At 41.7% G+C, this 27,840-nt stretch overlaps 1 protein-coding gene across 1 annotated transcript in view; it reads left to right on the top strand.

Annotated features, from left to right (window-relative positions):
• Positions 1 to 27,840, top strand: part of LOC122661540 (protein GRIP) — a 74,549-nt gene that overhangs the window by 22,811 nt on the left and 23,898 nt on the right. The window contains exons 6-7 of the mRNA XM_043856965.1: positions 10,210 to 10,296; positions 10,438 to 10,518. Of these exons, the coding sequence (XP_043712900.1) occupies positions 10,210 to 10,296; positions 10,438 to 10,518 (168 nt within the window). The remainder of the gene's footprint in view (positions 1 to 10,209; positions 10,297 to 10,437; positions 10,519 to 27,840) is intronic.

Below are 27,840 nucleotides of genomic sequence, written 5' to 3'. Positions count from 1 at the left end.
ATCCTGTGGTACCAGCCAATAGGAACCACAAATGGAACCACAGTTTATATCGGTGGAAGGGGATTGTATGCTCCTTATGACTTCACAAAATCAGCAATGGTTGATGGCTGGATGTGGCACAACAGCCTAAGGATGGAATTAGAAACCTACAAGTTACAGTCCACAGGACAAACCAGCCATTAAATATGGCTAAGAGTACTATCAAAGGAGAAGGCCAATGGGAGATTACACCTCCAAAATATGGGAAGGATCTTTCTGCTACAACTGGATTTAGAAGGGCCAGAAGTTGGCTGTGATTGGACTCCCAACAGAACAGTGTGGCCAGCAATACAGAAGTCTTCAATCTCAGTCCTTGGTCATAAATCGAAGAAGCACCTTCAAGTTGTTATCCAGCAGCAACAACAGTGATGAAGAGATGGTTTGATGCCTCACTGATCAGTCCTTATAACAGTTCTGAAAATAGAAACTATGAAGAGAAAAGGATATTCAGAGCTACGATAACTATAGAGGCATAAAACTAATGAGTCCATAGTATGAAATTGTGAGACCCACCTCTAATTTGAGCCTTTTTGAACTTTTATTTTCAGGTTCTGGTTCTGTGTCCATGCTTGCCTCTATGTCGTGGGCTGCATCGGTTGTGGATTCGGACCAATCCATTGACTCACCTATGGAGGATTCCGGAGAGCCTGCTCAGTTAGCTATTATCGAGTCTGTGGATCCTCGCGGTGGCCAACACATAAACTTTATATGTCAAACATGTTGGATTGAACACATGCAGAACCTCACAATCTCATAGGCCGGGTTTTAGTAAAGAACTTGTTATTACATATAGGACTGATGTTTTAATAATGTTATGGGGGGCTGAAAAGTAATTTTCCTCTTGTGGGACTCACATCTCTAGTGTGGAATCAGGCTTCCCGTGTATCATCTCGACCGGGTTCTCGTTTATGTCACGGGACATCATTCCCGTGACTTAACCATAAGACTTTAGGTAGTTAAATGCCTTTGAATTAATTTAGAGAAACACATTCCCAAAACTGATTTTACTAAACCCAAACCAAACAGCCTTTAGTAGAGCCTTCCTATATAAGCCATACTTAGCTTAGGATTCATTTCCAACCCAAAGCTGAAATTGATTTTGCTCTAAGGAGAAAAGAAAGAAAAGAGAGAGGAAAGGAGAAGAAGACCTAGGGTTTGAAGATCTTGGCAATTGGAGTTGGGGGAGACTTAGAAGAGGTCCATTCCAGTGGTGTGCCACCATCTTCTCCATCTCATACCTAGGTAGGTGATTCATTAAATTTTGTTTCCCCCTATTCCTTCTCTTCTCCTTTAATTTTTCTGAGTTTGTAACTCAAGCCATCCCAAATCTAGAAAATTAGGGCTTTTGATGTCAAGGTCCTAAACCCAACATGCAAATGGGTTGAATTGACCCATTTAGTGTACTCTCCTTCCCTCCTTAACCAATTTTGGTAATCTTAGACTGTGTATGTCAAGATCCATGAATTAGGGTCTCAAATCCAGGCTCTGCAACACCCACCGGATTTAGACCTGTGACCCCTACGGCCGACAGGATTTAGGGCTGGTCTGAATCTGGTTTACCCCTGCTGTCTCAGCTTGGATCCTAGTTGGTTTAGGCTTTATCTTAGGCTTACCTAGTGTCTAATACATGTTACCTACTGCTTGTTTAAGACTGTAAGTTCCTTTTTGGTGAGGTCAATTGGGAGTTGGATCATCTACTTGTTTATGTTATCATCCAACTCAAGGTAAGGGATTCTGACTTATTTTGAGAGTGTTTGCTTTCTTTAATTTCTGTTTGTGCTGGCTGCCATTGACATACATCATTATAGAAGTATTAATCATATAGTTTTGTAGCTTTTCTTTTGCATTAGATGAATGCATGTTGTAGGTTGGCATTTCATATTGCATTTGCATATTTTTACTGTGATCTATATTGATGTGTTTGACAAATGATGCTAGAACTGCTTACATACTATCTACTGCCTCATATGTCATCCATGTTAGAAATGCATATGGTTAGATTATCATAAACCTAGTGCTACGACCCTTGCCAACAGGGGTGAGGTGTTGGATAACCCGTGGTAGGTCTGAAGGGTAATTCTGGAATGCCATTCACTGTCCCAGGTCAGAAGAGTACTACCAGAATGGGAACAAACAATAGGGTTAACATTAAGGGTCCGCTGGGGTCTGATGTGTACATTCTGGAACTGGCAGGTCTTCACCGTAGTAGAGTGGTATTCTCAGGTGACCGATGTATGGTTTGCGTTTCCGGGACTGAGAATATCATACCTACTATAGTAGTACTTAAACCTCATGAGACCTAGATCTGTTGCTAGTTGCATGCTTAGTTTTAAGACATGCATCATGGACTATTTGCATCTGCTTGTATGTTTTCCCTTGTTCGGCTCAGTGGAGCTCACCCCTGTGGATATCTCTCTTTTTCAGATGGTATGGTTGGTTTTAAGAAACCAGGAGTTGGATTTGATGCTGCTTTGGATTTCCACACCGATGAGGGTCGTGTGGTGCAGGAGTTTGAAGTGCACGATGTGTCCTGCGTATGCGATGCGTGCACGTTCTTGTGATCTGGCCTGACAGAGCAGGCTATGTTCTTTTGTGTTTATTTATTGTTTTTGTATAGTAAAACTTATAGTAGCTGGTTATACTTTTGACTTGTGTTACTTTTGTAAGAATTGTATAGTTGTATTACAAGTCTCAATCTAAATAAATATCAAGTTTATCACTCAGATCTTCTTATTTATTGTTGTTATCATTATTATTTATTCTCTTTCGCTGCGTCTTGATTACTGTGTTATGATAAACTGTGAATGAGAGTACTGTACTTGTGATCCTGGAGGTTGGTTGGGTGTCAGTTGGCATCCAGTCACACCATGTCCTTATTAACTGGGCCGGGGTGTGACAGAAATTATGGGAGAGGGTTATTGAAACCCACCTGAGACAAGAAACTACTATTACGGAGAACCAATTTGGTTTTATGCCAGGAAGATCCACGACAAAAGCTATTTACTTAAGAGACTCATGGAAAGATTTAGAGATTGCAAAAAGGATCTTCATGTGAGCTTTATTGACCTAGAAAAAACTTATGACACAGTCTTTAGAGAGTTAATCTGGCAAGTACTAGAGAAGAGAAATGTTTCAAGTAAATATATGGACATAATTAAAGATGTGTATGATGGTGCGGTGACAAGTGTAAGAACTATGGGGGGAGGGTGAAGATAGTGAATTCCCAATTACAATTGGGTTACATCAAGGATCAACTTTAAGCCCTTATTTGTTTGCGCTTATTTGGGATGATTTAACCAGAGACATTCAAGATGAGGTTCCTTGGTGTATTCTTTTTGTTGATGATATTGTTTTGGTGGATGAGACAAAAGCAGGGATCAACGCCAAGTTGGTGTTATGGAGATCAACCTTGGAATCCAAAGGTTTTTAGATAAGTAGAATGGAGACAGAATATATGGTGGGTAACTTTGGTGACACTGGAATAGATAATGAGGTGGTGAAAATTGATGAGAGATTCCGTAAAATGATTATTTTAGTTATCTGCGCTCTATCATAAATAAAGAAGGTGATATAGAGGATGATGTTTCATAGACAATTAAAATAGGATGGATGAAGTGGAGAGGTGCGTCCGGAGTACTGTGTGAGCGACATATTCTTTTAAAAAAAGGAAAATTTTATAGGACAGTCATACGACTGTCTATGATGTATGGTGCAGAATGTTGGCAGTTAAGAAGCATCATATAAATAAGCTCAGTGTAGTAGAGATGAGGATGTTTAGATGGATGAGTGGCAAAACTAGGAAAGATAAAGTAAGGAATGATTATATAAGAGCTGATTTGGGAGTAGCCTTGATACATGATAAGCCACGAAAAAGTCGTTTGAGGTGGCATGGCCATGTTCAACGGAAGCCTTTGGATGCCCCAGTACGGAGGAGTGATTTGATTCAGATTGAAGGAACTAAAAGAGCTAGGGGCACACCTATAATGACCTTAGGAGAAGTGCTGAGGAAAGACATGCATAGCTTAGGCCTTGTATCAAGTATGACCTCAAATAGAGCTGATTGGAGGGAAAGGATCCATGTAGCCAATTCCATTTAGTAGGGACAAGGCTGAGTTATTGTTGTTGAAGAGAAAAGAATAGGAGAGAAGGGGAAAGAAGAAGGGGGATATGACCAAGGCCTCTCACCTATGGCCTTGATTAGTCTCTCACTAACCACAAAAGTTTCACACCTATCAACTACATCTCACATTCTCACAGAAACCATGGCATAAAACCAAGCTTTATTCATCATCTCCAAATCGTGGGGTATAGGCATAATGACCCTTATTGTCACACCCCGACCCAGTTAATAAGGGCATGGTGTGACTGGATGCCAACTGACCCCCAACCAACCTCCAAGATCACAAGTACAGTACTCCCATTCACAGTTTATCATAACACAGTAATCAAAAGGCAGCGGAAGAGAATAAATAATAATGATAATAGCAATAAATAAGGATATCTGAGTGATAAACTTGATATTTATATAGATTGAAACTTGTGTTACAACTATACAGTTCTTACAAAAGTAACACAAGTTAGAAGTATAACCAGCTACTATAAGCTTTACTATACAAAAACAATATATAAACACAAAAGAACATAGCCTGCTCCGTCAAGCCAGATCACAGGAACGCGCACGCATCACATACGCAGCACACATTGTGCACTTCAAACTCCTGCACCACACGGCCCTCATTGGTGTGGAAGTCTGAAGTAGTATTAGATCCAACTCCTGGTTTCTCGGAACCAGCCATACCATCTGAAAAAGAGGGATATCCACAAGGGTGAGCTCCATTGAGTCCAGCAAGGGAAAACATGCAACCAGATGCAAATAGTCCATGATGCATGTCTTAAAACTAAGCATGCAACTAGCAACAGATCTAGGTCTCATGAGGTTTAAGTGCTACTGTAGTAGGTATGATATTCTCAGTCCCGGAAACGCAAACCAAACACCGGTCACTCGAAAATACCACTCTACTACGGTGAAGACCCGCCAGTTCCGGAATGTACACATCAGACCCCAGCGGACTCTCAATGTTAACCCTGCTGTTTGTTCCCATTCTGGTAGTACTCCTCAGACCTGGGACAATGAATGACATTCCAAAATTACCTTTTAGTCTTACCACAGGTTATCCAACACCTCACCCCTGTTGGCACGGGTCGTAGCACTGGGTTTATGATGGCCTAACCATATTCATTTCTAACATGGATGACATATGAGGCAGTAGATAGTATAGTAAGCAGTTCTAGCATCATTTGTCAAACACATCAATATAAATCACAGTAAAAATATGCAAATGCAATATGAAATGGCAACCTATAACATGCATTCATCTAATGCAAAAGAAAAGCTACAAAACTACATGATTAATACTTCTATAATGATGCATGTTAATGGCAGCCAGCATAAACAGAAAATTAAAGTAAGGAAATACTCTCAAAATAAGTCAAAAATCCCTTACCTAGAGTTGGATGTTTGTACAAGTCCATAGATGATACAATTCCCAAATAAACCTCACCCAAAAGGAAATTACAGTCCTAAACAAGTAATAAACAACCCGATTTAGACCAGCCCTGAATCCGGTCGGCCGTAGGGGTCACAGGCCTGAATTCGGTGGGTGATACAGTGCCTGGTTTGGAGATCTAATTCCATGGATCTTGCCATGCATGGAACCTAATCCCCCAAATTAACTTAGGGGAAAGTAAGGGTACTGCCATGGGGTCATTTTGACCCAATTGCATGTATGATCAAAGTCAAGAATTCTAATCATAAATAATAAAAAAAAAGAATTATTGGAACTTCAAGAACGTGGCTGACTTCCAGAGAAAGAGGGCAAATGGGACAGCACAAGAGGTTGGAGGTGATCCTCAATTGAGTTGGATTAACCCAATTCAAGTAGGTTTTAGGGCCTTTATAGGTCAATCTATCTAGCTTCAAGATTTTGGGTTGATTGAGTCATAAATTCAGTTGAAAATCAGGGAAGAAAGGGAGGAATTTGGGCATTTCAGAATTGAATGGATCTCCTACCTTGAGTTTGATTTGGAGAAGGTGGTAATACACCACTAATGGTCCTCTCCCAAGTTTCCCCAACTTCAATTGTCGAGAATCTTCAAGCCCTAGGGCTTCCTCCCCTTTCTTCTTCTTTTCCTTGGAGCAGAATCGATTTTGGTTTTGAGTTGTAAATGAGATTCTAAGCTAAGTATAACTTATATAGGAGAGGCTACTAAAGGTTGTTTGGTTAGGCCCAAGTAGAATCAGTTTTTGGAAAAACTTTTCTAAACTAATTAAACTAGAATTAACTACCTAAAGTCTTATGTTTAAGTCACGGGTTTGATGTACCATGATATAATTGAGGCCCTAGGCATGTTGGCACATGGGCAGCCTGGACCACACGGGGATGTGGGTCCCACAAGAGAAAAAATTACATTTCAGCCCCCCATTACATTATTAAAACATTAGTCCTATATGTAAAAATAAGTTCTTACCTAAAACCCGGCCTATGAGATTGTGAGGTTCTGTATATGCTCAATCCAGCATGTTTGACATATGAAGCTTATGTGCTGGGATCCTGCAGGTTCTTTGGATTCAATGATGGCTAACTGTGTTGGCTCCCCGGAATCCTCCATAGGTGAGTCAACGGATTGGTCCGAATCCACAACCGATGCAATCCACAACATTGAGGCAAGCATGGACACTGGACTAGAACCTGAAATCATACAAGTTAAAAAAGGCTTAAATTAGAGGTGGGTCTCACACTTATAGTATATAGTTGCTTGTAGCACTCCAAAGAAAAAAAGCAAATAAAGAGTCCCACGCATATAGTAGGAGTCTTGTACAATAAGAAAACTTAAGAAAAAGAAAGATATCTTAAGGTCTATGTAGTATCTAATAAAAACTCAAAATAGTCACCCAAAAAAAAAAAAAAAAAACTCAAAATAGAAACTACATATAACCCCCACGATTCTGGTTTTTAGTGAACCAACTAATACCCAGACCACATGGGCTTGGTCTGGTGAGGACCAAAGTCCAGTTGTAGAACCATGGGCCTAAGTATGGGCCTGGTTTTTCTTAGGCTTGCGATTATAGTGCTTGCTATAATATTTGTCCACATCAGCTTCCCCTGGCTTAGAAATATTCGACTTCAACGAATGAAGGAAGGACATGTAATGGTCGTAGGGATCCGGGTTGATCCACTGAAAATCATCGACATGGATCCAAGTGCAACCATATTGAGGTCGCCCCTTCCATTTCACAAGGAAAGAGCAATATCCGCCACCTCCGTGTTGTAGTGAATTTGTTAACAAGAAAATCTTCAATTTGATCTTTGACTGGTAAAGCAAATTGGGGAAGTCGTAAGGTGTGCTCAGTATCACCTTCATCCGTATGTTGGGCCACACACAAAGTAAGATCAGCTACATTTAAATACATCGGTACTTTTCTTGTCCGGTAGCACTTCAAGCATTTAGGCATTGGGTTTGATTTGTTTCAGCACCTTGAATGAACCCATCTTCCAAGGATGCAATTTAGTATTGGTGCCGGTTGTGAACCTCTCTGGGATAGCTTGAACCATCGCTATATGCATCATTGTTGTTTGCAATGCATCGACCAACATTGGTCTGTACCTCGGTGATGTGTCAGATGAACTCATTTGCCTCGACGCTCACTGAACATGAGAAGTTAGTGATATCAAGTCAATAAGTCTCTCGGGCTGAAGTCCAAGCACTATCTCGAAGGGTGTGCAATCCTTGGTTCTGTTGATGGAACTGTGTTAAGCAAATTCAGCAATGACAAGTATTGAAAAGTCTTCTTATGGTCTTATAGAAGACAGTGTAAAAGGTTGCCAAGGCTTCAATTCACAACTTCCGTCTGTCCATTTGTTTTGTATGTGAAAGGCCGTAGAAAATTTCAGCTTTGTATTTGTCCTCATCCATAAAGTCTTCCAAAAGTAACTCATGAGCTTTACATAAGGATTAGATACTATCGAGTCCGGCAGTCCATGTAGTTGCACCATCTCTTTGCAGAATATGGTGGCAACGTGGCTTGCATCATAGGTCTTCTGACAAGGTAGAAAGTGTGCCATCTTTGAAAATCTTTCCACCCCCACAAATATGGAGTTGTGCCTCTTTCGAGTAAGAGATAAGCCAAGCACAAAGTCCATAACAATGTGCAAGCTACGGTGCATGAGGTATGGGCAGCGGGAAGTATAAGCCCATGTTTTGCTTCACTACTTTTGCAATTTAGCATGTACGACACTGTTTTATCACATGTTGAACGCCCTTTTGAAGACATGGCTAGCAGTAGAAATCAACCACCTGTGATAAGGTTTTATCGTTACCAAGATGTCCTCCCATTCCTCCTCCATGTAGCTCCCAAATGGGTTGCTGCCTTAAAGATGTGTTGGGGACACACAAACGAATTCCTAAAAAGAGGAAACCATCATGTAAGGAATACTTTGCATTGGTACCTCCTTGCTGTAAAATCTGATAAACATTAGAGAAGTCATTATCGGAAAAGGAATCTTTAGTATGGTCAAGGCTCATGCCTTGAGCTGAGAAGGTATTCAATGTGAGCACTTTTGTACTTAATACATCGGCAACTTGGTTCACTTTTCCAGCTTTATACTTCAAGGCAAATATAAACTCTTGGAGTCAAGTGACCCATTTTGCAAGTCGGTTGCTTACTGTTCTCTGTGAGTGCAAGTTCTTGAGAGCTTCATAGGCAGAAAAAGTATAAACTCTTTGCTGATTAAACGATACCTCCAATGCTTGAGGATTTGGACCATTGCATACAGTTCAAGGTTATAAGTGGAGTACCTCTTCTTCACATCATTTAACTTTTCACATTAGAAAGCGATAGGTGACCACCTTGCATTAGCACATCACCAATACCTACATGGTAAGCATCTGTGGCAACTTCAAAGATGCAGTCGAAATCTGGTAGATGCAACACTGGAGCCTCCGTCATCTTCTTATGATGAGTGTGAATGCTTTTGTAGCCTGCTGGAATCCACTGGAATTTTCCTTTTCTTTGTTTCATGCACTCATTAATAGGTGCTATGATAGAGCTGAAATTTCTAATGGAGCACCGATAAAATGATGCTAACCTATAAAAGCTACGGACCTCCGTTAAAGTCTTTGGTATAGGCCAATTGACTATGCCTTGAATCTTTCCGGATCAGCTTCCATGGTTCCACCCCTTTGGACGGCACAATAAAACCAAGGAAGACAACCTTTGGTAACATGAATGAACATGTTTTGAGGTTGATGTAGAGTTTTTGGAAGGGTAGAACCCGCATCACATGCCTCAAGTGGTGAAACCATGTAAGTGTTCTTTCTTTGATTTACTGTAAATCAAGATGTCATCAAAGTAAACAACAATGAACTTGCCTATGAATGGACTAAATACCTATGTCATAATCCTCAAAAATGTGCTAGGGGCATTGGACTAAGTACCTATGTCCATCATTCGTTTTGAGAGTTGTCTTCTGACTCTTCCACTCATCTCCTGGATGGACGTGTATCTTGTGGTAGCCATTCTTAAGATCTGTTTTGGAAAAGATTGTCACTCTTGTCAGCATGTCTCACATGTCATCAAGTAGAGGGATAGGGAACTTGTACTTGATGGTGATTATATTTATTGCCCGGCTATTAATGCACATACGCCACGATACTTCTTTCTTTGGAATAAGGCTGGAACGACACATGGGCTCTTGCTCTCTTGAATGAATCCTTTCCTTAATAGTTCGTCCACTTGTCTCTTGAGCTCGGCATACTCAGAAGGGCTGAGATGGTATGCAGGAAGATTTGGCAAACCTGACCCTGACACTAGATCAATGGCCTGCTGAATATCTCTTATGGGTGGGAGCTCATTGGGTAACTCTTTGGGCACTAGATCACTTGGGCTTAGGAAAGTTAGTTTTGATAGTGGGTACAACTTCCTCTGCTACTAATGCCAACATCAAACCTGTCTCCTTGCTGGTTTCTATGAACTCTTGTTGTGGTAAGGCCAAGAGTTTCATGTCTGTATGCTGCCCCTTGCTGGAATGTTAGCCCTCTTTTCATTTATTATAGTGTGCACTCTTATTAGACCTTGTTTGTATATTGATTAGTTAATTACCTTTCTAACAGATGTTAGAAGACATGCGTGGATTGCTCCAAGCTGCTGATGAGAAAAGGCAAGCTTCAATTTCTGAGCTTTCTGTAAAACACCAAAAGGTAAAAATCAAGATTGCTTAAGATACTCTCACCTTTAAAAGGGGAAGGGGGAGGGGGGAGCGGGAGTCGCTTTCTTGTGCCCTTTTCCCGCTTCTGTTGCATTTGACGACTGATTTTTATCCGATCTTAATTCCTTTCCAGCATTTAGAAAGCTTGGAGGCCCAGCTTGCTGATGCATTAGCTGATCGAAGCAAGGCAGACGAAACAATTTCTTCTCTGCAAGTAAGAGTTGCTGATACATGTCCCATATCTTGTTTTGCTTCCTGTAGCTGCAGAAGAAGAATAAAAATAATAGATGTCTTTTGACCTTTTATTAGATTTCTGCATCTGAACCTCTTTGATGGCTTTGGTGTCTTACTCCTGTTGCAGTAGAATTAATTGTCACTTATCTCACCAAGTAAATGGGGTTGGTACATGAGTCCTGTTATTGAATAGTTGAAGTTACATGTTGATGTACTGTGCCTTAAATATTTTATTAACATTATTGTTGTTCAAAAATAGATGTTCAATTCAATTATACAAAATGGCAAATTAATTGATTATGAAACTACGAAGTTGAAGTTGGTAGAGTCTTTGGGATTTCGTCCCTTAGCCTTGTGTTCGAATACTGACAACTAACTATTAACCTGCTTTGTAATCCAAGTATCAGATTCAATGTCTAGTTTTAATTTTGGACTAGGTCAAGACTGAAATTTTACTAAAATGATATATTAAGGGGAAATAATTTTTTTGAATTTGGCTATTGTTTTTCTATGCATGAATAACATCTAGGAGTGGTCGAATATTCAACTATATCATCCAAAGATTTATGATTTTGCAGCCTAGTTTGATGTATTGTAGTTCAGATTTGAAAACTAGCATTCTGCTACTAAAATATAATTGGTCTACTAAACATAATAATAGTAAGCAGTATATCAAAACATAGGACTGTGGTAGTAGTGGACTAGTGGGTAACTTTTCTCTCTAATGTTTTGCCCACAATTATGTCAATTTTATGTTAAAAATATAAGGGCAATTGGGCAAGAGATCGTTGCCAGACTGCACCAGCATGGAGGTCAATGAGAGCGCGTGTATGAGAATCTACATGGGTGAGATTTTTTATTTCACAGGGGGCGAGGCAGGAATTTCCCGTGCTCCTGTGTCTGGGCGCGGGGCCACGCGACCAGGCAGCATTCCTTTTCCTTAAAATATAATTAGAAAATATTAAAAATAAGGTAGAATCAGGATGTATGCAACAATACCAGATAGTTAAAAAAAATAATATTTTATTGCTAGCGTAAAATCATATACAACAAATAAAAAGAATTACAAAAGCTAGGCAAGCTATACAAAATAGTTCGGAATGTAAGTATTACAAGGAACAATGTCGAATTATTTTGACTGAAGACCACCAAGATTACTGAGCCACATTAAATTGACATCTTTTAATTTTTTTGGAAGAATGGTAATTAATTGTATTGATTCATATATATATATATATATATATATATATATATATATATAGCAGCTTATACACTGATGGTGCTATTACTGCTATACAGTTGTGACACCAGTCCATATGATGGACTAATGGCGTCGAACCCAAAAGCCCGAGCTTCAGGATGGAGAGGCCCTTCCAAGGTAATAAGCCAAACTGTCGCACACTACCTGACCAATGTGAGACTAAACTCCCCTCCCATTCCTGGCCATGGAGCGCATTCACTGCATCACGGATCCTTTACAAAGAACCCATCTTTACAAGTATGTATACCCAACAGATTCTAACCCCCCCCCCCCCCCATTTACAAATTCAGTCCGGTTATCCGAAATTCCAACGGTATTAACCCCCCTAAATTTTGGTTAGTACAGCATGCCAACTCAAAATTTACTTCTGGGTCTTCCTTGCAACCCTGGGTGCAGATTCCTCCTCCTCCTTGAAGATACTGGAAACAACACACAGCCATAGGTATGGCCTTCCAAATAGTTGCAGCCCTACCTTCCCAAGGACCTCCCACTCGTTCCTTCATCACAGGCAACAAAAGAATCTGAGAAACTCCTAGCAAACCCAGCTGATGACACAAACTCACCCCATATTTTGAGGTATAGCCACACTTCAAAGATTGATGGTTCACTTCTTCCTTTACCTGTTTACAAGTGTTAAGAGATATGTAACACGATAGGGGTAGTCCCCCTATCGTGATTTCCATAATTAGTTTATGTCTTTAATTGTTAGTTTCCTAGTCTAAGTAAGTTTCTTGTTTTAGGCTTTAGGCTTAATTAGGTAAGAGTTATATTCCTTTTGTAATTCTGTTTTGGTTTAATATAAATATATGTTGGCTGGTACGGTAGAATACACATTCTATCGCAGAGCCCTTTTCTTCCATTGTTCTTTCTTCTTCTTCATCTCTTTCTATCTTCTCTCCTCTCTTTGCCAGGCACTGGTTACAGGTTCTGGGATTCTTTACATGGTATCAGAGCTATAACCAGTTACCGGTTTGAGAGTCGTTTTTAATTTTCTAGATTCGTTTGGTTTCAGTGAAGATTCTTGTATGATGAAGCATGTGCCTATCGATTTGCTGCTGCTACTGCTGTTGAGAGTGGTCAAGTATTTCTACTGTTCCTGAACAAGAGTTTCGTATATTGAGACGATTCAAAATATACTACTATCGTTTGTAGACTGAATGTTGTTCTGCTGCTAGGTTCCACTAAGTGTATCTTCGATCTGATTCGATAGCAACACCACCAATCTTGTTGCTGCTAAGTGTTTCAATATGTGCTATGGTTGAATTGATTTGCTGATCTTGAATCGATTTTGCTGCCATACTTTCGCTGCTTCGTGCTTGGATGGAGAATTTGTGGGTTACTGTCTAGGGGTTTTTGGAATTGAGCTTGCATCTGGAAAGGTATTGGTTCTCGATAGCGAGGCTGTCGGTTGTGGTTGAGGATAGTTATCTCCCCCTGGTTGTGTCTCTTGAAGGATAAAGATGTGGTTGCTTCAAAATCCCTTTTCGATTTGCTTCATGGTCTCGCTGGAATTGCAATTGAGATTGGTTGTTGTTTGCTTGGATTCTTGGTTCGATTTGACCTACCAGAGCCTTCTGAAGTGATATTGGTATGATCGATTCCCAGGTTCCGCCTCTGGTTCAAGCTGAAGATGGGAGACCACTGCTATTCTTTGATTTTCAGGTTTTCTATTACGAATGGGTTTCTTCTTTGAGTTTGTTTTCTTGCCATTTGTTTGCTTTGGTGGTTGCGTGACTGTCAATGAGAAGAAGACAGTCACGTTACCTTCTTGTCTCCTGTTTATATCTTTTTTAAAGTTAATTTTCCTCTTTAGCCCCTCACTTCTTTACTTATCTCCTTATGTCCATATTTTACCATGCCTTCCAAGTATGTCCCCCATCTATAAATACTAATTCCTTCTATGTCCTTTGCTTTTATATATCATTTGACCCTCCACTATTTGGTTAATTAAAGCTATGCAATTCCTTTTTTTCAACTTTTTATTGACCATTCTGCCACTCCCCCTATTTATCTACCCAAGAGCCACTTGAAAATTCTGGTTAATTACCAGATTGCCACTACTTCCTTGTATTTGTGTTTTACCTCTCTTGGGTGGATCAATAGTTGGATTTTAAGATTGGGATTATATTGGGATTGATAGATTAATTACAAATTTGCCATTATCTTGCTTTGGTGGACCCCAGATCGCATTGGTTTGGGATTTTAGTTACTATCATGAGGGGTGTTTCTTTTATTGTCGATTATATGTGGTTGCTCTTGACTGAAGATTAATTTATTTGGATCTTATTTGCTGGTGGTCTTGCTTATAAGATTTGCTGAGATGTTATTGGTCGTTATCTGTTCACGTGTAATGCTACACATGAGGGGGAGATTGAAGATGTCTACTGTCTGTGAAGGTGTCTACGGCAAGCAATTTTATCTGAGACCTTTTTACGTGTTCGGGACTCAAGAGTGAGTCTGATTGTTGTTGGAGTGCCTTCCTCGAGATGGACTTGTGTAGCCATTGGTGCCTTCCTCGAGATGGACTTTTGTGTAGCCATTGGAGCTCCGTGTAGCCATTGGTGCCTTCCTCGAGATGGACTTTTGTGTAGCCATAGGAGCTGCATTTTTATGGACTTTTGTGTAGCTACTGGAGCTGCACTTTTATGGGCTTTTGTGTAGGCATCGGAGCTGCACTTTTATGGGATTTTGTGTAACCATTGGAGTTACACTTTTGTTTGTCTTTGTTGGAGCAGGTTACTACTTGCATTTTATTGCCTTCATTGGGAAGGACGTTTGGTGTAGCCGTTGGGTGCTGCATTTTGTTGACTTCCTTGGGAAGAGCTTTTGGTGTTGGCATGTTGCTGTTGTTGATTGGATTTGTTTGGACTGCTATTGTTGATGGATTTATTGATTGGAGTGCTGCTTTGAGCTCGTTGGCGTCTATGACTAGATGTGTTCAAGACTTGTGCTGCCTTTCATTTTTTATCTTGTTGGTCCATACTGGAGCTTTCTTCTGATATGTGTATACTCCAGCTTGAGGGGGAGTGTTAAGAGATATGTAACACGAAAGGGGAATCCCCCTATCGTGGCTTCCTTTATTAGTTTATGTCTTTAATTGTTAGTTTCCTAGTCTAAGTAAGTTTCTTGTTTTAGGCTTTAGGCTTAATCAGGTAAGAGTTATATTCCTTTTGTAATTCTGTTGCTGGTACAGTAGAATACACATTCTATCGCAGAGCCCTTTTCTTCCATTGTTCTTTCTTCTTCTCCATCTCTTTCTATCTTCTCTCCTCTCTTTGCCAGGCACTGGTTACAGGTTTTGGGATTCTTTACAACAAGTAACACACACATTTATTATTCTCCAGCCCCTTCTTAATAGGTTCTCCATCATTAAAAATTTCTCAATGCATAGGTTCCAAATGAAGAAAATAAACCGTAGGAGGAATTTTATGTTTCTAAATTATTTTATATGGGAAGGCATTTCCACCACTGTGAAGCATATCGAAGAATGGCTTTACAGAAAACCTTCCACTCCTCTTCTAATAGCTCCCCCCCTGATAGACACATCTGAAGATGGTGGGACCCATACTCTCTCCTCCCTGGTTCTCCCCTCCCTGCCGGACCCTCCGACAGGCCACCTGATTCCTTCCTTGATCTTCTTCTCTCTGAATGGCTTCCTCCCCTCCTGCTCCTGCTTCCCCTCTTCCCCCCTTCCCCCCCCCCCCTCTGGTTCCTAGCCTCCCACTTGGAGCTCCATCCTTGCTGCTGGCTCCTCCCCTCGCTCTGATGGACTGCCTCTTCATTTCGTTCCACCTTCTTCTGCTGGCTCTTCGAAGGTGGTTTTCTGCCCACCTGACCTGCTCTCCACTGAAGCAAAGCTCTGGGAGGACTGCTTAGTGAGTAATTTTCTGGGCCCTCGACCCCCTTTCCCTATTGTTAAGCTGTCCCTTTCCAAGCAGTGGCGCCCCCAAGGATCTCTGGATACCTTCCTGCTCGACAATGGGTTTTTCATCTTCAAATTCTCCTCCTCCCTTGACAAGACTCGTGCTCTCGAAGGTGGTCCTTGGCTAGTGGGGAAGAAGCCAATCTTTTTGCGCCAATGGAACCGGCAAATTCAGCTCAGGCACCTAGATCTCTCCTCCATTCCGCTGTGGATTACCCTGCCTGGACTGCCTCTGCACTTCTGGTGCTCTGATGGTCTCAATCTTATTGGCTCTTCTTTAGGAAGACCTCTATTTTCTGATGTTCGCACTCGCAAGAAGGATCGTCTTGCCTTTACGAGAATTTACGTTGAAGTCTCTGCGGAGGAACCTCTCCCTGCGTTCATCACTATCGATGAAGGTGAAGACTACTCCTTCGAGCAGGAGGTGCACTACGACTGGTTGCCTCCTCAATGCCTAGTTTGCAAAACATTCGGTCACGATTCCCAGCACTGTACTCCTCTCGACAAACCTTCGGTTGCTGATGACCCTGATCCCTGTTGTAACTCTCTTCCATCGGCTGTTGATGGACCTGCTCTAACTGCTGAAGTTGCTCTGGTGCGACCTGTCCCTGTGCCTAATGGTGGAGGCGAGACTCAAGCGACCCATCTCCCGTGGCCGTTCAAGAACCAGATTCCGGCACCGGAATCTGCGCTGGAAGAAGATGAACTTACCGGAAAGCTCTAGGGTCCAGTCTCAATCACTGCAGCAGCCCTGGTCAAATGGCCAGAATCGCTTTAGCCTCCTGGCAGCATCTGAAGATCTTGAGCTCCTCTCGTGCCCTGAAAAACCACAATTTGAGGTTCTACCTCGGAGCAGATCGCGCATGGCAGAAGATCCTGCTGTCGAGGGTTCCATTCTTGGCTCTGGCTTAGGCGACTCTGCTGCTCTTGCTTCGAAGTCGCCATCTGCGTCTCTGAGAAGCCCTGCTGTCCCCTTGATCTCTGGCTTTTGTGAATCGACTTTGCCTGCTAATGGCGAAGCCCTTTCTCAGCTTCCCCCTGCTTTATCGAACCTTGTGTCACCAACCCCTGCTGACCTGTCTTTGGTGGGGCCCTTGTCAGTTGACCTCCTTCCTTTGTGTGCCCCCCTAGGTTCTACCTTGTCTTCTCTTCCTCTTGGACCGGGTTCTCTAAATATTCCTTCTCTTGCCTCTTTACCCATTTCTGCCTCTGGGTAGGGTTGCCTCACTTTAGCCTCTCCTTTCTTTCGGTCGGATCTTTCCTCCTTGTTGGGATCTGGCCCAAACCCGTTGAACCCATTGTCTTCTCCACCCGGCACCATTATTTCCCTTGCTTTGCAAATTCCTCGTGAGGTCCTTCCTCCTCCTTGGTGTCCTATTGCTCCCTCCGGTAACTCTTATCGCCGGCGCCATCACAGTGAAACCAGGTCTCGTGCTGTGCTAACCAGGCTCTTAGAGCCTTCATTGCCTCTTCAACCTCTGCCCCAATGATCCACTGCACCATCTGGAACACTCGCGGGCTCAACTCTTCTGCGAAGCAGGCTGCCGTTCATTTGCGCCTTCGAGCCTCTCGCTCTAGCTTTTGCTGCCTCCTTGAAACGCATATAAAAGAGCCCAACTCTTCCAAAATCCTAGCCTCCATTGCCCCTGGTTGGTCTCTTCTCTCCAACTACTCCCACCACACCAATGGCCGTATCTGGCTTATATGGGACCCCTCCAGAATTTCCATCTCCCTCTCTGCTTCCGCCTCTCTTTTTCTGCACACCAAATTCTCGGACTCCTTGGGGCACTTCTCCTTTTTCTTCTCGGTGGTTTATGCTGAAAATTGTCCTGCTCAAAGGACTCCCCTGTGGGCTGATCTCAGATCTATTGCTAGGCAAATTGGATCTCAGCCTTGGGGCCTGGGAGGTGACTTCAATATTATCAGATACAGTCATGAAAAACAGGGGGGTGATCATTGTGACTTGGAAGCCATGAATGATTTTAATGAGTGTATAGAGGATATAGCTGCAAATGACCTCAGATGGACTGGCTTCCCCCTTACCTGGAGCAACAAAAGGGCTGGAAACAGCCGCATTGCTTGCAAATTAGACAGAGTTCTTGTGAATGAAGAGTGGTTAGCCACTTTCCCTTCCTCTCATGCTTCCTTTGAGAACCCGGACATCTCAGATCACTCCCCCATCTCCCTTGCAATCCAACCCTTTACTTCTTTTGGCCCCAAACCCTTTAAATTCTTTGACATGTGGTCCTCTCATCCAACTTTTCTTCCGGTTGTGCTTGAAGCATAGAAAAAGCCTGTTTTTGTCAAGGCTGCCCTCAAGGACTGGAACCTAAACATCTTTGGCAATATTACTCTTCAAGTAAAGGAGTGCAAAGACAAGCTTGCCTCCATTCAAGCTAGGCTGCAGTCTGATTTGCTCAATGATTCCCTTGCTGTTGAAGAAAAAGAGGTCTCTGCTCAGCTCTCCTCCTTGCTAGCTAGGGAAGAAAGCTTTCTCAAGCAAAAATCTAGAATCAAGTGGTTAGATTTGGGTGATTCTAATTCAGCCTATTTTCATCGGTCTGTGAAAGCTAGGGTTAATGCTAACTCTATTGTTCAGCTCTCTCGTCCGGATGACTCTATTGCTAGCACTATTAAGGATATCAAAGACTTGGTTGTCTAGCACTTTAAAGGCATTTTCTTTGGGCCCCAAGAGGATCAAGTTCCTATCCCAAGCCACTTGCTCAATAAGTTTATTACTCCAAAATTGTTGGATTCCTTAAGTACTATCCCCACAGAAGATGAAATAGTGAAAGCTATTCACTCTCTCCAGGTCCGGATGGCTTTAGTATGGGATTCTTTTTAGCTGCTTAGGACATCATTAAAGCCGGCCTCATTGCTGCAATTGAGAGCTTCTTCCTCAATCCCAATCAAATCAATGGGATTAACCACACTTTCCTCTGTCTCATCCCCAAAAAGGAAGGTGCTATTGCTATGAATGATTTCAGACCCATTGTCCTGTGCAATTTACTCTACAAGTTCATTGCCAAAATCCTTGCTCGAAGGCTCAAGAGTGATGTGGACCTCTTGGTTAGTGATAGCCAAACGACTTTCATTCCTGACAGGAACATCTCTGATAACATCCTTCTGAGTAATGATATTGTCAAAGGCTTTGATAGGAAGAACCATTCTCCGTCGCTGCTCCTGAAGATCGACATCCACAAAGCTTTTGATTCTCTTAGGTGGGACTACATTGCTCAAGTGATGACTCAGATGGGGTTTCCTTTGGCCTTTGTTCACTGGATCAACGCTTGCATCTCTTCCCCAAAGTTCTCAGTTTTGGTCAATGGCAGCCTGGCAGAGTACTTTGGAGCTACTGTGGGGATTCGGCAAGGATGCCCTCTCTCCCCTTACTTGTTCACTATAGCCATGGAAATTCTCTCCAGACAGATTCAGCTTTGTACTGATCAGCAGCTCATCACTCCTATGCCCAAGTGTAAAGCCCTCAAGCTCACTCACTTGGCTTTCGCTGATGATTTGATGATTTTCTCCAAGGCATCGATTGCCTCCTTAGAGTCTATCTTGCTTTGTCTCCAGCAATTCAAAGAACTCTCGGGTCTCCGTATCAACCCCTCCAAGTCTCTCATCTTCTTTGCTGGAGTTTCAAAGATTGACAAAGCAGCCTTCCTAGCCATATCAGGGTTCCTTGAAGGTCAGCTGCTAGTCAAATACTTAGGGCTCTCCTTGATCCCGGCTAGACTTTCAGTCCACCACTGCACTCCCATGTTGGATCTGATCCGGAAGAGACTTCAGCTCTGGAAAAGCAAGCTTCTATCTTATGCTGTCAGGTTGGTCCTTATTAAATCAGTCCTGGTAGCTTCCTATATCTATTGGTCGGGTATTTATGGGCTTCCTCAAGCTACTATCAAGTCCATTGAAGCTCTTATGGCTTCTTTTCTTTGGAAGGGCTCTGACTCCTCTAGGTTCCTTCATCCCTTGAGTTGGGCTGCAGTATGCCTTCCCAAGGAGGGAGGGTTAGGCATTAGAAGAATCAAAGAGGTGAACACAGCTGGTATCATCAAGCTTCTTTGGAAAATTGCCTCGAAAAAAAAGAGTATTTGGGTTGATTGGATTTATTCGGGTCCCCTGCGCTATGACTCCATTTGGACTGCCTCCTCTTCTTTTGATGCCTCTTGGGTCTGGAGGAAGATTCTAGCTAGCCGTTATTTGGTCCTTCAGGTCATTCGCTCCAGCATTGGTGATGGTCGTTCTACATACCTCTGGTTGGACAACTGGCATCCTATGGGAATTCTCCTGCACCGGATTACCCCTAGAACCATTTACTCCTCTGGCCTTCATAGGCTTTCCTTGGTTGCTGATATTCTAGATCACAATGGTTGGGCTCCTCCCTCCTCTGGCCCTACTCCTATCTGGAATGAGCTCCACTCTGTCACTAGAAGGCTGGCATCAAGAGGTGACTGTGCTACTTGGTCATCAAACAGCTCTTGCTCCTTCTCTTCCATGGCTGCTTGGAATTTTGTTCTTTGGTTCTTTGGCGAAGACTTCTTTGGTTCAAGCATCACATTCCAAGGCATTGCTTCACAGCCTGGAGAGTCTTCAACAACTGTCTCCCAATTCAAGCTTTTCTGCGCAGCCGCCAGATCTTAGTCTCCCGTGCTTGCTGCCTCTGCTGGAACAATGATGAAGATTTGAACCATCTATTCTTTGAGTGCCCTACTGCAGCTGCAATTTGGTCGGGTGTTTTTCTCAAATGCTGGCCTGTTCGCTAAAGAATCCTTCCCTTCTCTAGAGAATGGATTTGGATTGATATGACTTTTGCTGGCTCCTCTACTTGTGACGCGGTTGGGAAGATGGCCTTCTGTGCTACTCTCAACCATATTTGGATGGAGCGCAATTTGAGAAAATGGACCTCCAACTCTCGGCTTTACCAGAAGATTTGGGACTCCATTTCCTTTGAAATTAAAGCAAAGTTATCTTTAGTTCCCCCCTCTTCTTGTATTGACACCCCTAGGAACAGTACCATTGTTCAATCCTAGGATCTCTCTAATGTTTCTTTGCTAGTTCCAGCCTCTTCTTCTAATGTTGAGGCGGGCTGGTTTGGTTTCCCTCCTTTGGGGTCCTCTGTAATTCTTCTTTCTCCTCTCTTTTGGTAATGAAATTTTTATTCACCCAAAAAAAAATATCTCCCCCCCAGTTCCTTGGTTCTTTGCGGATTACAGATCCCCATTAATTTTATAACCTACCAACCTTTTGATCATTCAAAATTCTCCTAAACTTGGGAATCCATACATTTCTAACCCCCTATCTTTCTATATGCTCCTCCATCATAGCATCTTTGATGCAGTAGCATTATCAAGGTTGGACCGACATGACCTGAAACTGAACCCAACCAGGCTTTTGGTCCAACAAGGGTTGTGGGGTTTATTTAACTATTTAGGGTTATTTTTGTAAGTATATTTTATTTCTTTTAGAGGTGAGTATACATAGGAGATTTGATTGAGTTGTTTCCTAGTTTGAGAAGATTTGTTTAGTAGTTTCTATTTCCAGATTACTTGGGAGAATATGAGTTTTTTCGTATTTAAATGTAACCTCATGATTACTTAGAAATTATTGAATGAAAATTTGGGTTTGATGTTCCTTCATGGTTGTGGAGTTATGAGTCAATGTTTCAATGACCAGGTGGGTTGTCTATCGCTTCTATCTTCTTCTCCATCTTGCTTCCAGTACGTCTGTAAAATCCGTAATAAATTTAAATTTTTGGAACTTGTGTAATTTCAGGTTCCAGTTCCGTGTCGATGCTTGCTTCGATGCTATGGGCTGCATCGGTCGAGGTCTTAGATCAATCCCCCGACACTCCTATGGAGGATTCCAGGGATTCTTCCCAACGTGCCCTTCTGGAGTTAGAGGACCCCTGTGGAACCCCGCACCGGAGTTACCTGTGTCGGATTTGCTGCCTGGAGGCTATGCAGAACCTCTCCCTTAGTTAAACTTAATGTAGGCACTATATGGTAAGACTTGTCGTACTCCACTGTACTGGGATGAAGTTGGAGAGCGACGCATTTTGGGCCCTGAGCTGATCCAGAAGACCTGTGAGAAGGTGGATCTGATAAGAGAAAAGGTCAAGGCTGCACAGTCTAGGCAGAAGAGCTATGCAGATAGAAGAAGGCAAGACATACAGTTCAAGGTTGGAGAAAAAGCATTCTTGCAGTTGTCTCCAATTAAGGGTGTTGTCAGATTTGGGAAGAGAGGATAGTTAAATCCCAGATTCATCGGCCCATATGAAATTGTAGCTAAAGTTGGTGCAGTAGCCTATCAGCTTGCACTGCCTCCATTACTTGCCGGTGTACATGATGTATTCCATGTCTCTATGTTGAGACAATACATCCCTGACTCATCACATCTGCTGCCTCAGCAACCAGCTGAATTTATAGCTGATCTGACTTATGAAGAGGTGCCTGAAGAGATTGTTGATAGAAAAGAACACAACCTGAGGAATCGAACTATCTCTTTTGTGAAAGTCAGGTGGAGTAACCACTCTGCAGCTGAAGCATCTTAGGAGAGAGAAGACTTGATGAAAGAGAGATACCCTTACCTCTTCGATCTCCCAGGTACGTCAATTTCGAGGACAAAATTCTAATAAGGGGGATGGAGTGTAAAATCCGCAATAAATTTAAATTTTTGGAACTAGTGTAATTTCAGGTTCCAGTTCCGTGTCGATGCTTGCTTCGATGCTATGGGCTGCATCGGTCGAGGTCTTAGATCAATCCCCCGACACTCCTATGGAGGATTCCAGGGATTCTTCCCAACTTGTCCTTCTGGAGTCAGAGGACCCCTGTGGAACCCCGCACCGGAGTTACCTATGTCGGATCTGCTGCTTGGAGGCTATGCAGAACCTCTCCCTTAGTTGAACTCAATGTAAGTATAATTTAAATGTATTTTTATAGTGTTATGTATGACCAATTAAAATTTCAGGGGTATTTTGGTCAATTTGCCCCTGTGGGACCCACTTCCCCAATGGGGAATCCTATTTCCAACATTTACCCGTACCCAGATTACCCCTGATGTCATATGACATCAATATAAAGTTAGAATACACTAATAAGTACGAAATTCTAATTAAAAATCAGTTTTAAGAATCAGATTTAGAAAACAGATTTTTCTTTTAAAAACCAAACACCACCTAATTAATCCACTATCTATAAATATAAAACTTATCTATACTATTCACTAAGACTTAAGAAATCAGAATTCGTTCCAGCCTAAGGAGAAAACCAAGGAGAAGAAAAAGAAGAGAAGAAAAGAGGAGAAGAAGAAGGGAAAGAGAGGGCTTTTCATGGAGTTTGGTTCCTACACCTGAAACTGGAGCTTGAGACTAAATTCAGCAACCTGGCTGCATAATACTAGGCTGCTATCACCCTATTTCTGCTGCTGTATTCAGGTAGGCTATGATTCCCCTCATTTCCCATCTTCATCTTCTTCAATTTCAGTCCTAATCAAACCCTAACCTTATTTCTGCCATTAAAGCTTGTAAGCCAAGCTTTGGTAATGAAAATTGGCCCAATTAATTACTGTTTTGAACCAAACTTTGGTTCAGATATGGCTGTGACATGAGAGCAGCCCCATAGGGACCCCAATCCCTAGCTGAATTGTCCAAATTTAGAACCCTAAATTGTTAATTTGGAATTAATTGTCCAAAACCTCCAAATTGATATTAAATTTGAAATTAAACTATTAATTAGGCATTAACCACCTTAGAATAGGTTGGAATCATGAAATTGGACCCTAAATTGACCAATGACCCATCTTTGATCTCTTTAATTGAACCTATTTATGGTTCAGACCTGAAATTGGCTGCTAATTTCTTGATTTCCATCAAATTGCAGCTGAACCCAATTAAATTAAGGAACCCTAAGTTAGAAATTTGGGGTTAATCTCTTTAAACCCTCAAATTAATTGCAATTTTTATAATTAAATCACAATCCCAGGCTGACCCACCTTAGAACAGTGTGAAAATTGAAATTGTTGGCCTGCATGTGAAGATTAGGGCACCTGGGCCAAAAACCCCAATTCTGCCCTCTGAATCCGATCCAATATTTTTGGATAGAAATGCCCCTAGACCCTTGGTTAGACCTTAGACTGCCTTCTGACCTTAACACTTGATCTTTTCTAATGTTTTAGGACTGTGTTTGGACTGTATACTCTGTTCTCGTCTGTATTGCTGGGATTTTTGGAGGGTAACTGATTTAGTCTAGTCTACAACTTCAGGTAAGGGAATTTGACTTTATTTTAGTGTGTTTATGACCTTAATTTACTATTGTTCTGATTGCCATGCCATGCATCATCAAATGCTACTCAGTGCATGTAGTTTATTAGCTTGTATTTTATTGCACTAGAATGCATGTGATTTTAGGCTGCATTTGGCATCTTTCATTGCATCGACATTATTGTTATTGTGAATTTATTGATGGTGAAGTATTGTACTTTTATAATTCGGCTATCCATACATGTGCCATCATGAATAGATTGCACTGGGCTAGGTTATATATCATCACCCAGTACTATGTCCCTTACCAACAGGGGAAGAGGTGTTGAACAACCCGTGGTACAACCGAAGGGTATGCCGGGGTACCATTCACTATCCCATGTTAGAGTGTGTACTCCGCTGTGGGAATAAACAGTAGGGTTGGTCTTTGGGGGCCTAGCTGGTTGGGCTGCCTGTTGACATGCCGAACTGGTGGGTCCTCACCGTGGTAGAATGGTTTCGCTCGGGTGACCGACGTCTGCTTATGTGTTTCCGGGACCGAGGTTGGCATCTACCACAGTAGTACTTATACCTCATAAGACTTAATTTCCATGTTAGGAGCATGTTAGATAGGGGCATTCATCATGGATTATTGTGTTGTGTTTGCATGCATTTCCTTACTGGGCTCAGTGGAGCTCACCCCTGTGTACACTATATTTTTCTTCAGATGATATTGCTGTTACTTCTGTGGGAGACTCCGCCACTATGGACGCTCCTTCTGCTCATGGAGTTGATACTCCCTTTCTGGTGGAGCACGAGGCTTCGTGCTCATGTGATGACTGCGCGTTCTCCTGATCTCCCTGTTTGATCAGGCTATCTCTACTCCTCTTCTTTTTGATATAACACTTTTGTAATACATATTGTACATAGTCTTTTGGGTTGTTGAGTTACTTTTGAGAACTTACTTTGTAACTCGAAGTTTCACGTAATATATAAAGTTCTACTGTTATCACTAGTTCTCCTTTATTATTGTCTTATTCTTATATTTATTGCTTCCGCTGCATTTAATTCTGTTTATTGTGAATGAGACTTGTGAATAGAGTACTGCACTTGCGATCCTGGTTGGTTGGTTGGATGTCTGAAACATCCAGTCACACATGGCCCTTATAAACCGGGCCGGGGTGTGACAACGTCCTATATCTTTCCCTTCTCCATTATTTCTTCTCTCTTCTGTCCTCTTGTTCTGCCTGTTCTTTTCTTTTTTCCTGTTCCTTTCTCCTTCTTCTCATCTTCGTACTATAATGCTATTGTTTTGTCAGTTATGTTCTAATGGTACTAGCACACTTAATCTGATCGATCTCTCTCACCCTTAATCCTTTCAATCCCATATTTGTTGTGCTAATACCTACCCTCGGGGTGACTCAGTCTATGGGATTTGGTGCTTAATACTTACATGGGCTATGGGAAACCCTAGTTCAAAAACTCGCCGAAATCTTGGCGAAAAGAAAGAAGGAAGAAGAGAAGAGGAAACCGTAGAGATAGGCCGAAAAGATGGTCAATTAGAATAGATATCTCCCTAATTGAACACAATCTTTAGTATTAGAACGCATATAATTCAAGTAGAACAGCTTAAATAAGCAATAGGAATGAAAAGACATCAAATTATGAACCGTTTCATAAATCATACATCTAACATTGTTTGTTATGTAGAGTCAAATATATTTTGAGTCAATATTTAACAAACTTGTTACCAAAAAAAAAATACATTTAACAAAACTAGTCAACAACTACCAAGTACCAAGTCACCCCTATCTCTATATGCTCATCCTAATATTGAACGAGTGTCGGGCCTTCAAGTTCAAATCTCCTCCAAGGAAGGTTGTTGGGCAGCAAATCTCCTCCAAATGATGTTCTTGAGCATCAAATCCAAGTGTTTCAAGCTTCTTTTTTTTTTTGATAAGATTTGGAGCAAATAAGTGATTTGGAGCTGCTTTCTTCACAAACTGGCGAAACCAATCAAGTTTACTGAGAATAAGTTGAAATTTTAATCGAAAAAATTCGAAACATGGTATTTATATAGCTGACTTTGTGACATTTCAGAAAGATACCGAAATTTTGGCTGAGAAAATGTATTCTTTGTTTGCACCCTATCTTGACTCGACTCGAGTTGAAACCGAGAAAATTGTCGAGATCTCGCGATATATATATATTACTTGATGCTAAAAATTACAATAAGTACTTGTATAACCCCACTACATAAAGAATAGTACCAAAACTACCCCTACTGGTAGTAACTTTAACACTCGCCCTCAATCTGGAGCATAAATATCACCCATGCTCAGCTTGGAACAACCATCATCATCAAAACAAACAAAGGGAGTTGAGACCAACTTCCTCGTTACAGTTGAAATTTAGGTAAAGGATGTAAGAAAGAAAGAAGAAGGAGATGGAAGAAAAAGAGAAGAAGAAGAAAACGAAGAAATGGAGAGAAAGAGAATTTGGTGGAAAGTTGTGTGTCAGAGATTATCTCCACCACACCTATATTACTTCACTAATGAAATAGACCAAATTACATACAAGGTAACTAGTAAATTAACTAGTTCCTAAAGTACCCTTACAACATATAAGCTCTAACATATATAAACTCTAATACTCCCCCTCAAGCTGGAGAATAAATATCATGCATTCCCAACTTGCATAATAGAGTACCAAACTGAAGAGAAGAAAGCCCTTTGGTAAAGTTGTCCTCCAATTGATCACCTGTCTTCACAAAAGGAGTGCAAATACAGCCAGAGTCTAGTTTCACCTTGATGAAATGTCGATCCACTTCGATGTGCTTTGTTCTATCATGTTGCATCGGATTGTGAGCAATGCTTATAGCTGCCTTGTTGTCACAATAGAGCCGCATAGGATCTGTTAGATATGGGCCAGAATACCGTGGGGGGTATTCTGGACTTTTTTCCTCTTTATTTATTTAGTTGTTTGTATGTGGTTTAGTCCCACATTGCTCATGTACATATGTTTATTCTTTTATTACTCTTATAAATAAAAGAGTGCTTGGGGTGACTCAAATCATCCAAGCCTTTCCCTAATTTTAAATCTCTCTACATGGTATCGTAGCTGATTTCAATTAGGGACCAACCCCATCGATTTTTTTCTCCTTCTTCTCTCCTCCATCGTTTTTCCCTTCTTCCCCTCCTTGTTTCTCCTTGGTTCTCCCTTTTCCTAAGGGCAAGTACTTACAAGAGGTGGTCGTATGACCTAGTTGCTGCCCCTCCCAACCTCTTTTCAGTTTTTTATGACTTAATTACTGCTCGATAGCTGCTGGACCCTCCCTGCCGCATTGAAGTCTTCAAGGTTTTTTCTGGAGATCAGCCCCTACCATTATTAAAGGCTGTTCTTCACTTATTGAGGCTTCTTCAGCACCTTTTCCAGCACCTGTTCAGCATCTCTTCTCCTTCATTGAAGACCTCCACTCCCAATCGATCTCCATCTTCAGGGTTTTTTCCAAAACCCTGATAATTGTCGACTTTGGGTGTGGGGCTGCTTGTTGCTGCTGCACTTTGGTTCTTCTTCCGCCAGGCTGATTCTATAATTACCAGGAGACACTTGGCTGCAATTTTTGGGCTTCTACAATCCAGCTTTTGAAGACCTCTCCCGAGATCGATACACTTACAGGGGTTTTTTCAAAACCCCGTCATCTATCGATCTTGGGGCTGCTGCTGCCCATCGGACCTGAGTTTCTACAGGTTGTTTTCTTCATTATAAAGCACCAATCGACTTCAGTTGCAGCCTTTTATCTGCAGTTCTGTGCCTCACTTGTCCCTTTATCGATTTCCACAATTCAGGGTTTTCTTCAAAACCCAGACACTATCAA

Source organism: Telopea speciosissima, chromosome 5 (genome assembly GCF_018873765.1).
Source record: "Telopea speciosissima isolate NSW1024214 ecotype Mountain lineage chromosome 5, Tspe_v1, whole genome shotgun sequence".
NCBI classification, from domain to species: Eukaryota; Viridiplantae; Streptophyta; class Magnoliopsida; order Proteales; family Proteaceae; genus Telopea; species Telopea speciosissima.
This window is presented reverse-complemented; position numbering and strand designations above follow the sequence as displayed.